At 54.6% G+C, this 12,914-nt stretch overlaps 1 protein-coding gene across 1 annotated transcript in view; it reads left to right on the top strand.

Annotated features, from left to right (window-relative positions):
- The window catches only part of FANCA (FA complementation group A), a 35,393-nt gene that overhangs the window by 18,731 nt on the left and 3,748 nt on the right, over positions 1-12,914 (top strand). The window contains exons 23-34 of the mRNA XM_040982145.1: positions 905-975; positions 1,174-1,270; positions 1,413-1,597; positions 3,302-3,398; positions 4,884-5,057; positions 5,429-5,502; positions 6,593-6,721; positions 8,363-8,447; positions 10,061-10,233; positions 11,972-12,077; positions 12,639-12,698; positions 12,778-12,882. Of these exons, the coding sequence (XP_040838079.1) occupies positions 905-975; positions 1,174-1,270; positions 1,413-1,597; positions 3,302-3,398; positions 4,884-5,057; positions 5,429-5,502; positions 6,593-6,721; positions 8,363-8,447; positions 10,061-10,233; positions 11,972-12,077; positions 12,639-12,698; positions 12,778-12,882 (1,356 nt within the window). The remainder of the gene's footprint in view (positions 1-904; positions 976-1,173; positions 1,271-1,412; positions 1,598-3,301; positions 3,399-4,883; positions 5,058-5,428; positions 5,503-6,592; positions 6,722-8,362; positions 8,448-10,060; positions 10,234-11,971; positions 12,078-12,638; positions 12,699-12,777; positions 12,883-12,914) is intronic.

Consider the following 12,914-nt stretch of genomic DNA (forward strand, 5'->3'; position numbering starts at 1 on the left):
ACAAGAACAAGTAGGGGGCTGTGTGTTTATTATTTGTTTATTTATTTTTAAAAGATTTATTAATTTGTAAGGCAGAGAGATAGAGATCTTCCATCTGCTGGTTCACTTCCCAAATGGTTACAACGGCCAGAGCTGGGCCAGTCTGGAGCCAGGAGCTTCTTCCTAGTCTCTCCTGGGTGCAGACCCACAAGCACTTGGGCCATCCTCCATTGTTTCCCCAGGTGCAGTCACAGGGAACTGGATTGGGAATGGAGCAGCCAGGTCTCCAACCGGCACTGTATGGAATGCCTGTTATGGTGTAACACCAGCCCCTAAGCCACTAATTTATCGCAGTACAATTTCAACTTATACCAAGTTAGTTTCAGTAGCATGCAGATAAACTGGTCCTCTGTATGCCGTTGTAAAATGCCTCTTTACATGTTGTGTACTTTTTTTTTTAAAAGATTTATTTATTTATTGGAAAGTCAGATATACAGAGAGGAGGAAAGACAGTGAGAGAGATCTTCCATCCAATAATCCACTCCCCAAGCAGCTGCAGCTGATGGAGCCAGTCCAATCCAAGCCAGGAGCTTCCCTCCAGGTCTCCCGCACAGGTGCAGGGTACCAAGGCATTGGGCCATCTTCCCGTTTTCCCAGGCCACAGGCAGGGAGCCAGATGGAAAGTGGGAGTACCGGGAATAGAACTGGCACCCATATGGGATCCCAGTGCATGTGAGGCGAGGACCCTAGCCACTAGGCTACCATGCCATGCCCTGTGTGTTTATTTTTTACCTATACTCCCGGGGTTTGTCCAGCCTGCTCGGGGCTGTAAGATGCTGAGTAGCCGACTCGGCCCGGGCTGGGCCCTCGTTCCCTCTGCACTCTAACTGCTGTCCTTGCTGACTACCTTCCCCTCTGCTTTCAGATCGTGGACCTCCTGCTGATGTCTTTTTGTCAGAACCTCATGGCAGCCTCCAGCTTTGCACCACCTGAACGGTAAAAGCTCAGGGTTCCTGTGGCCTGGGTGGTGCCTGGGCTTGCTCCTACAGTGTGGAGCCGGGACCCCATCAAGCTCGGTGTCACCGAGCACAGGACTGGTCACTGTGTGCTGGGAAGGCCACCTGGGCCTTTGGCCTCCTGGCCTGAAGGTGCAGGGCTGAGACAGGCCAGTGCTGTGAGCTGCTCTTTCTGCAGGCAGGGCCCTTGGGCTACCCTCTTTGTGAGGACCCTATGTGGACGTACGCTGCTGCCTGCTGTGCTCACGCGGCTCTGTCAGCTGCTTCGGCACCAGGTGGGCTCCCCCTGCATGTGGGTCACTGCTTGGGGCTCCTGCGCACGCCAGGCTGCCACTGTTGCCTCTGGCTTGTGCCTTGGAGGCCTTTGGGGGATGTGGACTGTCACCAGCCCTGCCACCTCACCTTTGTCATTTCTAGGGACCAAGCCTCAGTGCCCCCCATGTGCTGGGGTTGGCTGCCCTGGCTGCCCACCTTGGTGAGTCCAGGGCTGTGCTTCCAGAGGTAGAGATGGGTGGTGTCCCTGCCAGCAACCTGCCAGTTCCTGAATTCTTCAATGGCCTCCTAACCTGTAGCACCAGCGAGTCCCTGCTCTTCTGCCTCAGGTGAGCTGCTCTCCCTGTGCCGGGGTCCCTCAGTGAGCTGCTCTCCCTGTGCTGGGGTCCCTCAATGAGCTGTTCTCCCTGTGCTGGGGTCCCTCAATGAGCTGCTCTCCCTGTGCCGGGGTCCCTCAATGAGCTGCTCTCCCTGTTTTGGGGTCCCTCAATGAGCTGTTCTCCCTGTTTCGGGTCCCTCTGTCCCTTTTGGAGCAGCATGCCAGGCTCCCTGACAAAATCAGATGAGTCTACTGTCCACAGGGGTGGTTTTGTTTTTCATCTGGTAAGTCACTCTAAAAGCCTGTGGCAGTCAGGGTGGGGCCTGGCTAAAGCTGGTGGCCCAAAGCACCATCGTCGCCTCTTCCCTGTGAGTGGCAAGGATTGTGGCCTGAGCACTCTGACGTGGGTGTGTCCCGAGTCCTGTCCTCCGTGGCAGTCACGTCTAGGCTTTTGGTATCTGGTACACCAAGACCACTCTGCGCTGTCCATTCCATGCCCAGAGCCAGCATGTCTCCTCAGATCCTCTGAGTAGGTGAGCTGCCTCAGTCCTCGGGGTGTGTCAAAGAGTAACTCATCCTCAGGGATTTGAGACCCACACGGCCCCCTCCCCGGGCACTGCTGCTTGCCCCTCTCACCTATCACTGGATCCCCCTCTGCAGGGCCCACCCAGAAAGTTGTGGTGGGTATGGAGCACACCAATGGCCTCTAGAGGGGCTTGGTGCCGGGTCTGTATGGGCACCAACCGTCAGAACACAGGCAAAGTTCTGCTATGAATCTCCTGGGGCCTTGGGCAGTGTGAGTGTGGCCTAGCTGGTCACGTGGCCCGTCAGTCGTTTAGCACAGTATCTGGACAGAGGTTCCAGTGTGAAGGTGGGGAGGAAGCACTGGAGGCACAAGAGGGGCAGGTGCTTGGCATGGCTGGGATACAGGGTGGTCAAGCCGCCCTGGGGCTCTGGCTGCTCCACTTCCCATCCAGCTCCCTGCTTGTAGCCTGGGAAAGCAGTAGAGGACGGTCCACTCAGGTCCCTCTGCACCCACTTGGGAGACTTGGAAGAAGCTCCTGTGTTCAAACTGACCCAGTTTTAGCCATCGCGGCCTTTTGGGGAGTGAAGCAGAGGATGGGAGCTCTCTCTCCCTGTTTTTCAGTCTCGCTGTAAATTTACCTTTCCAATAAAAATAAATATTTTTTTTAAAGGGGGTGCATGGTAAGTGACACATGCTAGGGCTAACAGTGACTGCCTGAGCAGTTGGATCTTTTTAAATCTTTTTTAAAATAGTAGTTTTAGTTTTGATGTTTATATAGTTGAGAAGGATACAAGGCCATATGGACCATCGATTAGGGTGGAGGGGTCTAGGATGGGGGAAAGTGGGTGCGACAACTGCATCCACTCTCCTTTTCTCTTCCTATATTTAGGGAAAGTGGGGAGAGAGGGGAAGGGCCGCTCCCGTCAGCCCAACCACATCAGTATGCGGGAATGGGGGGTGGACACTCACTGTCATCCCGGGGTCCCTGATGTGCAGCGTATTCTGTCCCTGGGTTCAGGCATGTGGCCATCACACAGAGTGGCCGTATTTCCTGACAGGACAGCTTCTCGTCCCGAGTTCCACTCAGGCCGCCCGCTTAGAGTGAAGTGGGCACAGCCTTGTAGTATTGAGTCTCGACTTTCTGCATTTCTCATGGCTCACCCGTGTACCTTATAATCTCTATTTCAGATTTTGCACGGCAGCAATTTCTTATTCCTTGTGCAGATTTTCTTCCCAGTCATGTGACACTTTGTACAGCTGTTTATCTCCAGGCCTCATAAAGAAGGTGAGTTTATAACCCTGGGCCTGGGGCACCTCCAGGTCCCTACCAGTGGCTGCTTCTCCTTTGGATCCCGCATGGTGGGGGGCTATAAGATGACAAGCAGGTGTCACTTCTCCTTGGAGAAGCAGCTGCCCTTGTTTATGACGTGGAGGCACTGCCAGGGAAGGGCCTGTATCACATGTCTTCACCCTGGCCTGGTGTGATCCTCATCTTGCAAAGGCCGGGATCCCATATTTCCCAGCTGCTCCACTTCCCATCCAGCTCCCTGCCTGTGGCCTGGGAAAGCAGTTGAGGACGGCCCAAAGCCTTGGGACCTGCACCCACATGGGAGACGGGGAGGAAGCTCCTGGCTCCTAGCTTCAGATTGCCTCAGCTTTGGCTGCTGCAGGCACTTGGGGAGTGAACCATTGGAAAGAAAATCTTTTCCTCTCTTCTCTCTGTGGATCTGCTTTTCCAAAAAAAAGTAGTAATAAAAACAGCGTGTCCATCCCCAAAAGAGGTTTTGTTCCTTTCATCTGGTGAGCAGATGGCATTTATCAGGACAGATTTACCCAGAGTGGTAGGAATCACCAGTGTTTGGAGCAGGTGAAGTCACAGGTTTTTGTTTTTCTAACTTCATTTGAAAGAGAGAGATACTCCACCTGCTGATTTACTCTCCAAATGGCTGTGATGGTTTAGGTAGGGCCAGGCAGAAGCCGGGATCCTGGGGCTCCCTCTGGGTCTCCCATGTTGGTGGCAGGGGCCTAAGCACTTGAGCCGGCGTCTGCTGTCTGCCAGGTGTGTGAGCTGGGAGCAGAGCAGCCAGGATTGGCTCCAGCACCGATTTGGGGTGTTCATGTTGCAGCAGCCAGCTTCGCCCACTGTGTCACGATGCTGATGCAGCTGAGTGGCTTTGACAACCCTGCCCAGATGCCTGAAGTTGCAGTCGGATACAGGCTGTTACGTTTGGAGAACTTAGTCCCAGGAGCCAAGCTTTTTGTTCAGTTTCCCATATTTAGAAGACTGGTTCACTACCCAAATGAGAATAGCCAGGGCCGGATGAGATCAAAATGAGAAGCCAAGAACTTCCCATCTTCAATGGGCTGGGCGAGGCTGCAGCACTTGGTCTGTCTTGTGTTAATGTCCCAGTGTATGGACAGGGAGCTGGCCACAAGTGGAACTGCCAAGATTTGGCATGATGGCCTCGTAGGCGGTGGCTTAACCCACTCGCCGTCATGCTGTCCCAGGGTGGCGCTGTCCAGCCTTGCTGGGGGAGAGACAGGCAGCACTGCAGGCCAGCAGACTAGTGCTGTCCTTTGACTTCTGCCCAGGCCCGGAGGGGAGGGCGGCACAAGACCAGCAGTAACCTCTGCAGCCCGTGGGTTCGGCTGCTCTCCCTCTGAGCATGTGGTCCTGTCATGGGCTGTTGTGGCAGGTGTGGTGCTCCGAGAGGGGGTGTGTGCACGGGCCCGTCACTGGCTTTGGCCAACCTGTCGCTGTCTGTTTCAGTTTCAGTTCACTGTGTTCAGGTTGCTGCCAGAGTCCCGAGTGCCTGTCCCTCTGGAGGACACAGCTGGCCTTCCCTGGAGTGCCCTGCGTCCTCCTGCCCCCTGGCAGAGAGCTGCCCTCTCTCTGTGGAGACAGAGTGGCTTCCAGGAGCTGCTGAAGGAGCAGCAGCTTCACGTAAGTCCCTGGCCCTCCCTTGTCACTCCTGGTGCCACTGTGGAAGTGGCTTCCCCATTCCTACCTTGAGACGTGAAGAGTGTGTCAGGGGTGTCCGCCAGGCTCTGTGATGGGGTTCCAGCTGTCCTACAGCGGCTCCGCATGACGTCCCAAGATCTGAAGCACCTGGGCCCAGCATTCCAGCTCACGCCAGCCTGCGGTGTGAGCGTGTCAGTTGGGTTCTGCTGCTTCCCCGCAGGGCGGCTGTCCTTTCCTGCTCTCCCCACTCCTGGCCGTTTGGCTCTGACCACGGAGCACAGACCTTGCCGTGAGAGGAAACGACAAGCTTTTATGAATGTGACCAGCGTGTAACGTTGCTTTTGTTCTCTCAGTTAACGTACAGAGACTGGTTACAGCTGGAACTACAAGTCCAACCTGAAACCGATGCTCTCTCAGATCCAGAGAGGTGAGCTGCCTCCTGAAACCGTGGACGGTGTCCTGTCTTAAGGTGTATGTACTTGAAAGAGTGACAAAGGTCTTCTGCTGCCGGCTCACTCTGGCTGCCACTGCCAGCATGACTGATAGAGGTCCGATGTGCCGTGCCTGGCATCGGGGTGGAGGATGATGAGGTAGTCACAGAGCCAGCTCAGGGGAGGGCTGGCATGCTCTGCCTGTGTCCTCCTGCCTTCCCAGGTGTCAGTCTGCAGGAGATAAGTACAAGTGGGTGACAGAGAGGCCTGGGGGCTGCTGCAGGCTGTGGAGGCTCTTGCAGGAGTGTTGCCTTCTCAGGCTCGCCTCTTCCATCATACCTGAGTGGGGTGGTTTCATTGCAAAGGTAGAGCAGCAGAGAAACAGGGAGGAGAAATCTCCATCCCCTGGTTCTCTCCCCAAGTGGCCACAGTGGCTGGACCAGGCCAAGGCCAAGAGCCAGAAACTCTACCCTGGACCCAGGAGAAGCAGAGACCCAAGTACTTGAACCATCTGCTGCCTTCCCAGGCACGTTAGGAGAGAATTAGATCAGAAGCAGAGTGGTGGGACTCAAACCGACCCTGATATAGGGCTGCTGGTGGCCCTCACGGTGGCCTTTGCTTAACCCCTCCAGTCCCTGTGTCCAGCAGACTGTAGATGCCCTCTTGTGCTATGCAGATCTCATGTGTATTCTACCATCCTGGTACAGGCTCACGTGTATTCTGAATATCCTGGACACATGATGGGAAGGACCTCCCTGCCCACTCATATGGTCACTGTCGCCATGAACCGACCTCAGTGCTGCAGGTCACTGTGGATTGTTCCTGCGTACTATCCAGCGGCTGCTGGTGGTCAGTTCAGGCATCCAGGGTGACCTGTCAGCCCGTTTGTGCGCTGAGCTAGTGGGGAACCATGTGAACAGTGGCTCTTTCTCAAGGTGACCACCTGCCTTGGTCAGTGAGCTGCTCCGAGACCACAGACTGTTGGTTCCAACCCTCCTGCTGCAGCCAGCAGTCCCTGGAGTGGGGTGCGCTGTACCTGTGGGCTGGGAAGCGTCTCTTGGAACTGACCTGTGTCCTTGGTTGCAGACTGGACTTCCACCAGTGGGCCATCTACCAGCACTACCTCCCAGCACCATCTGCTTTAGGGGGCTGTGATGGAGACCTAGAGGTGGCGTGCGCTCTTCTGGTCAATGTGCTGATGGACTTCTACCAGAGGTTAGCAGCATCATTGCTTGGGGCATCCTGCTTCTTGTGAACGTAGCCCTGAACAAGGTTTGTTTCTTTCAGTCGAGTTGTACCACTGCACGCGCACTGGAACAGCATACCGTCTAGCTGTCTGAGTTAGGTGTTGGTCGTGTGTAGCTTGTATGGGGAAAAACTGCTGAGCGCCAGCTGGACACGCTGCTGGTCGGGCCTGTCACCACGGCCTCTGTGTTTACTTGTGTCTGTCAAGTTCTTTCCACAGCGTTTTTATGCTTTTCGGTGTGTACGTCTTTTTTATTTTCCATGTTGTGTGCATTGTTGCGGTGAGGAGCAGGGTGGCTCACAGAAATGTCTCAGAGGGTGGGGCACTCCTTGCTGTCACACTGCAGAAGGTCACTTGATATTGCCCTAGAGAGCCCGGCGTGGGGACCGCCGTCAGGAAGCGCTGCTGGGGTCTGTTGGCTGACCAGGCCTGCTTCAGTGTAGGCCTACTGGTCCGTGTAAACCTGTGGCTGAGTCTTATGCTTCTGTATACATTTATCGCCACAAAGGCTTTTCATTTCAGTCCTACATGGAATTCAAGCTTTCATTTCATTTCCACATTACTGATTCCTAATGTGTTAAACTACTGATCATCTTTATATATTGAACTTGTGATCACGAATAGTTTTTCATTTTAATTTCTCCTGCATTTTTTTTTTTAAGATTTATTTACTTTTTTATTGGAAAGGCGGATATACAGAGAGGAGAGACAGGGAGAAAGATCTTCCGTCCGATGGTTCACTCCCCAAGTGGCCGCAACGGCTGGAGCTGAGCCAATCTGAAGCCAGGAACCAGGAGCTCTTCTGCATCTCCCACGTGGGTGCAGGGTTCCAGAGTCTTGGGGCGTCCACAACTGCATTCCCAGGCCAGGCAGGGAGCTGGATGGGAAGTGGGGCCGCCGGGATTAGAACCAGAACCCATATGGGATCCCGGCACGTGGCAGGCAAGGACTTCAGCCGCTATGCTATCGCGCTGGGCCCTCTCCTGCATTTTTAAGATTTATTTATTTATATTTGAATGGCAGAATTATACATAGAGAAGGAGAGACAGGGATAGAGATCTTCCATTGCTGGTTTGTTCTCTAGATGGTCTCAGTGCCCTGGGCTGGCCAGTCTGAATCCAGGAGCTTCTCTGGGTCCCCCCACTAGGTACAGGGACACAAGGACTTGAGCCATTCTCTGCTGCTTTCCCAGCCCATAAGCAGGGAGCTGGGAAGTGGAGCAGCTGAGACACAAACCAGTGCCCGTGTGCGATGGCAGCACCACAGGCAGAGGACTAGTTCCTCCCTTTTGTAATTACAGCAGAATTAGAGAGAGGGGGAGAGAGATCTTCCTTCTGCTAGAAACGTACTCTGAGGCCGCAATGGCTGGGACTGAGCCAGGCGGAAGCCAGAGTCCAGGAGCTTCTTCCAGGTCTCCCACGTGGGTGTGGGGCCAAGCACTCACTTGGACTGTCTTGCGCTGCTGTCCCCGCGAGTAGCAGGGGCAGCCAGGCCTCGGTGCAGGTGCTGCCTTGTACTATGGAGACGGTGCAGTCAGGGCTGACACCTCTGGGTCCATGCGGGAACTGGGTCTGTGGGGCTTCAGGGCTGCAGCTGCATTTCTGTTCCAGCACAGGGATTGCTGAGCACTCACAGAGTCATGCCCTGGTCTTCGGGGGCCGCACAGGAAATCGGGACCTTCTGTCGAGGTTGCAGGTGAGTGTCACTGTGACAGAGTGGACCCCACAGCACTTCCCGCAGATGTGCTGCTGTGCTGGTTCTGTTGCTGTAAGTTGTCTGCTCACACGCTGGGCTGAGGGTCTGGCTGGGTCTCATCTGTGGAGTCCAGAAGCTGTGTTGAGGCTCAGCCTCTTGGGTGGCTCTGGCCAGTGGGGCAGATGACCTCTGGCTTCCTGCCACCTGTGTGTGCAGCCTGGGCAGGTCCTGCATGCCCTTGTTCAGTGTGTTCACACGGGCTTCATTCTGCCACTCCGGTGGTTACCTGCATTCAGAAATGTAGACATGGAGGAGACTGCTTGCAGGAGCAGAGCCACACTGGCAAAACATCCCATGACAAGAGCTCAGTTCTATGTCCGTCGTTCTGCCTCTTGGCCCTCTGGGCCTTTCGCTCTTCCACTGCCCCCACCTCCTCATCCCCGCCCCAGCGAAGCAGGTACCCTGTTCACTGCTGGATTCTGCCTCCATGAGTTCCTCATGGCAGAATCCCATGACCACTGGGGGAAATGGGAAGTTGAGAGAAAGATCTTTCTGCAGGCTCACTTTCCAAGCGCCTGCAATGGCTGTAGCTAAGCTGATCCAAAGCTAGGAGCGAGGAGCTTCTTCCAGGTCTTCCACTCAGGTATAGGGTCCCAATACCTTGGGCCGTCCTCTACTGCTTTTCCAGGTTACAAACAGGGAGCTGGATGAGAGACGGAGATACCGGGCTATGAACTGGTGCCCATATGAATTCCCAGCGCATGCACGCTGTGGATTCAGCCATTAAGCCATCACACTGGGCCTGGCTCCTTGGAAAGTTAATCTGAAAAATAGCCAGAACACAGGATCTGAAGAGCTGCCTAGAGTACAGGTGGAGCAGCTGCTGGTATTTAAAACCTGCAGAACTCTAATGTTGCTGAAGATAGTCCCTGGGAATGTTCCAGAATGAAGGGTACGTAAGTCAGGGGGGATTCCTACCCGACCCTGGCTGAGCACCCAGCAGCCTGGATCAGGACAGGGTGTGGTTGTTATATGGTAGCTGGGGCTGTGGGGTCCTGTGGTGCCTGGGTGAGAGGCCTTAACTGTATCGTCCCTGCCTGTGTGCCTGTCCACAGGAACAGAGGTTGGTGCTAGCCGTGGGTCATTTATAATCACTTGCAGCCAACAAGCTTATCCCACAGGACCAGTGTCATGGCAGAGTGTAACCTGCAATGCTAGTATTCCATATGGGTGCCAGTTCAAATCTTGGTTGCTCCACTTCCAGCTCATCTCCCTGGTACCAGCCCGTTAATGGCAGTGGAGGCTGGCTGAAGTGCTTGGGCCCTACACCACTAGGGGACCCATGGGAAACTTCTGGTTCTTGGTTTTAGCCAGGCCCAGCCCTGGCTGTTGTTGCCATCTTGGAGGTAAACCAGTGGAGGGAACAGCTCCTTTTTTCTGCTTTCAAATATTATCCCCTTCACCCCACAAAAAGATCTTATGTCACTCTCCCCCCCATAGCCCTATGCAGGCTCCTCTTCCAAATGCCCCAGGGCCCCTCAGGACACCCCATAGGGTTTTCTGCCCATGGGATTGGGGCACATTTGGAAATACGCTGCTGTGCTCTTTTCCAGGAAATGGCTGTTGACCTGGAGCTGCAGCCAGGCCCCAGCACACCTCACGGCCACGCCCCGGCTCGGGGACACTTTCTCATTGGGGTTTTTCGCAGAAGGCTTCACAGCTTAGGGAGTAGTTGGGATGTGGCTGACCGACTGCGGAGAGAGCAAGAGCTGCTTATGTGCAAACGGTAATAGTGCTGGGCCAGGCTGGGCCGGTACCACCCCGGGGTCTGTGCGCCAAGTCCACTTCCATCTGCACCTGCCTGTCTGTCCGCTGTAGTGTCAGCTCCTTGGCAGGGCTCGTGCAGCGCAGGGTTGGAGACTGGGAAGGTGCTGTGGGCTGAACGTTCCTGCTTGGTCCCCAGAGGCCTTTTGTTGAAGGGTGTGGTGTGAGGAGCTCGTGTCAGAATAAGGAGACCTGAGGTTGGGCATTCGACCAGGAGGTGGAGACCCCTGTGTCCCCATCAGCGCATCCACTCAGGTTCCTGATTTAGGTCCTGCCACTACAGACCCCAGGAATAGCAGTGACCTCAGGCTCCAGTGACTGGGTTCCTGCCCGCCATTTGGAGACTGAATTTACATTTTCGTTCCCATTTCTTCCCTGTCATCACAGATGTGTGCTGTCTGACTCTCAAATAAATGTTTAAATAAAAAGGTTAGGGGGCCTTGCATGAAAGACTTGTGGATAAAGTCCCTGACTTGGATGTGCTCGAATCCCACATGAGCACCAATTTGTGTCCCAGCTGCCCTACTTCCCGTCCAGCTCCCTGCCTGTCACCTGGGAAAGCAGTCGAGGACGGCCTAAAGCCTTGGGACCCTGCACCTGCATGGGAGACCCGGAAGAGGCTCCTGGCTCCTGGCTTTGGATTGGCTCAGCCACAGCCACTTGGGAAGTGAATCAAAGGATGGAAGATCTTCCCCTCTGTTTCTTCTCTTTGTGTATCTGCCTTTCCAACAAAAATAAATACATCTTTTTAAGAATTTAAATAAAATTTTCAGGGAAACTGTACTCAAATATGCTCACTGCACCCCTTACCCCTTCTTATTTTGTTAGTATTATTTTTTTTAAGATTTATTTTTATTGGAAAGATGGATATATAGAGAGGAAGAGAGACAGAAAGATCTTCTGTCCAATGATTCACTCCCCAAGTCACTGCAACGGCCAGTGCTATGCCAACCCGAAGCCAGGAGCCTCTTCCGGGCCTCCCATGTGGGTGCAGGCTCCCAAGGCTTTGGGCCGTCCTCAACTGCTTTCCCAGGCCACAAGCAGGGAGCTGGATGGGAAGCGGGGCTGCCGGGATTAGAACCAGTGCCCATATGAGATCCTGGCGCAAGCAAGGCGATGACCTTAACCACTAGGCTACCGTTCTGTACCCCTTTTTAAAGATGTGTTCATTGAACCATCAAATGCAAGCTCCTTTTGCCTCTCTCCATAAGAACAAATTGTGTTTATTTTTATTTGAAAGGCAAATTTACAGATTGAGACAGACACACAGATCTGTTTGCTGGTTCTCTCCCCAAATGCCTACAATGGCTAGAGCTGAGCTGATCCAAAGCATGTGCTGAGTCTCCCATGCAGGTGCAGGTCCCAAGGCTTTGGGTTGTCCTCGACTGCTTTCCCAGGCCACAGGCAGGGAGCTGGATGGGATGCTGGTGCCACAGGTGGAGGTTTAGCTTGCTGTGCCACAGCGCTCACCCCACTGCAGTCCTTGTATCGTATGGAATGGTTTCTAGTTACAGGAGTTACTGCATTCTACCCCCTGGAGTGCTGTGCACATGGCACAGCTCTGCATGTGCACAGCATCTGTGTATGGAACAGAGTCTGACGTGCTCAGTGTAACCTGGCAGGAACAGCAGCACCACAGACCAGGTGCTGGCTGATCCCTGATCCAGGAAGGATCTCCGACATGGCCCTCTCTCTCCAAGGGTGCTCCTCCGCCTGCCTCCTTCTATTCTTGTTGGCAACTTCCAGGCTCAGCAGCCCATCCCCCTTGCCTGTGAGGAGTTCTTCCATCTGGTCAACTCGGACCTGGTAGGTGCACGCGCTCCATGCCCCCTCCTCTGGACCTGGTGGCTCCTGCTTCCTGTTCCATGCCTGAGGCTGTGATCGCTGCCCTGGTGCTGCAAAGAGAAGTGACAGCCACACTTCAGCGTTGCTGGGTGTGCCTCGATGTTAACAAACACCAGAGGTGGCAGAGCCCAGCTGGTAGCGCCTACAGCTGAAGGTCCTCTCCGTATTTTAAAAAATGCAGATGTGGCTGGTGTTTGAACTTAGGGTCCGTAGCACTTTGAAGGGTAACAATGATTTGCCAAAGCTTTGAAAGTGGCTCTGGTCCCTGAGTGGCATATGGAGGCCTTGAGAGGCAAACCAGCACAGTGTCTGGTGTGCAAGGAGAGTGGGGAGCCCCGTGGCCAGCCATGGCAGTGCTGGCCTTAGCACATCTCGGCTGCTGCCTGCACAGAAGAGCAAATGGAGGGTGCTCTGCTATGTCTAGGGGAGGTGGATGCTGGGGTGCCCGGGGGGCTGCTGGTGGCGGCTGCTCTTGTCCTGCCCCAACGGCTGCATAACCAGCTCCATGGAACTGCTTTCCAGAGAAACTTCTGTTGCCATGGAGGCGCCTTGACTCAGGACATGACGCTGCACTTCTTCAGGGTAGGCAGTCCCCTCGGCCCTCGCGGCCTCAGAGCCCTCAGGCTAGAACTGCTGAGCTCCCCAGGCCCATCTCTCGCAGGGGCTCTTCCGTGCGTGTGCCCACAGCAGAGACCCCGCCCTGATGGCCAACCTGACCTTGACGGAGTGCCAAGCCAAATGCCCCATCCTTCTCACCTCTGCTCTGGTAGGTTCGGCCATCTTCTTGGGCTGAGTGGG

Source organism: Ochotona curzoniae, unplaced genomic scaffold (genome assembly GCF_017591425.1).
Source record: "Ochotona curzoniae isolate NIBS_2020 unplaced genomic scaffold, NIBS_Ocur_1.0 contig_3622, whole genome shotgun sequence".
Taxonomy (NCBI): Eukaryota; Metazoa; Chordata; class Mammalia; order Lagomorpha; family Ochotonidae; genus Ochotona; species Ochotona curzoniae.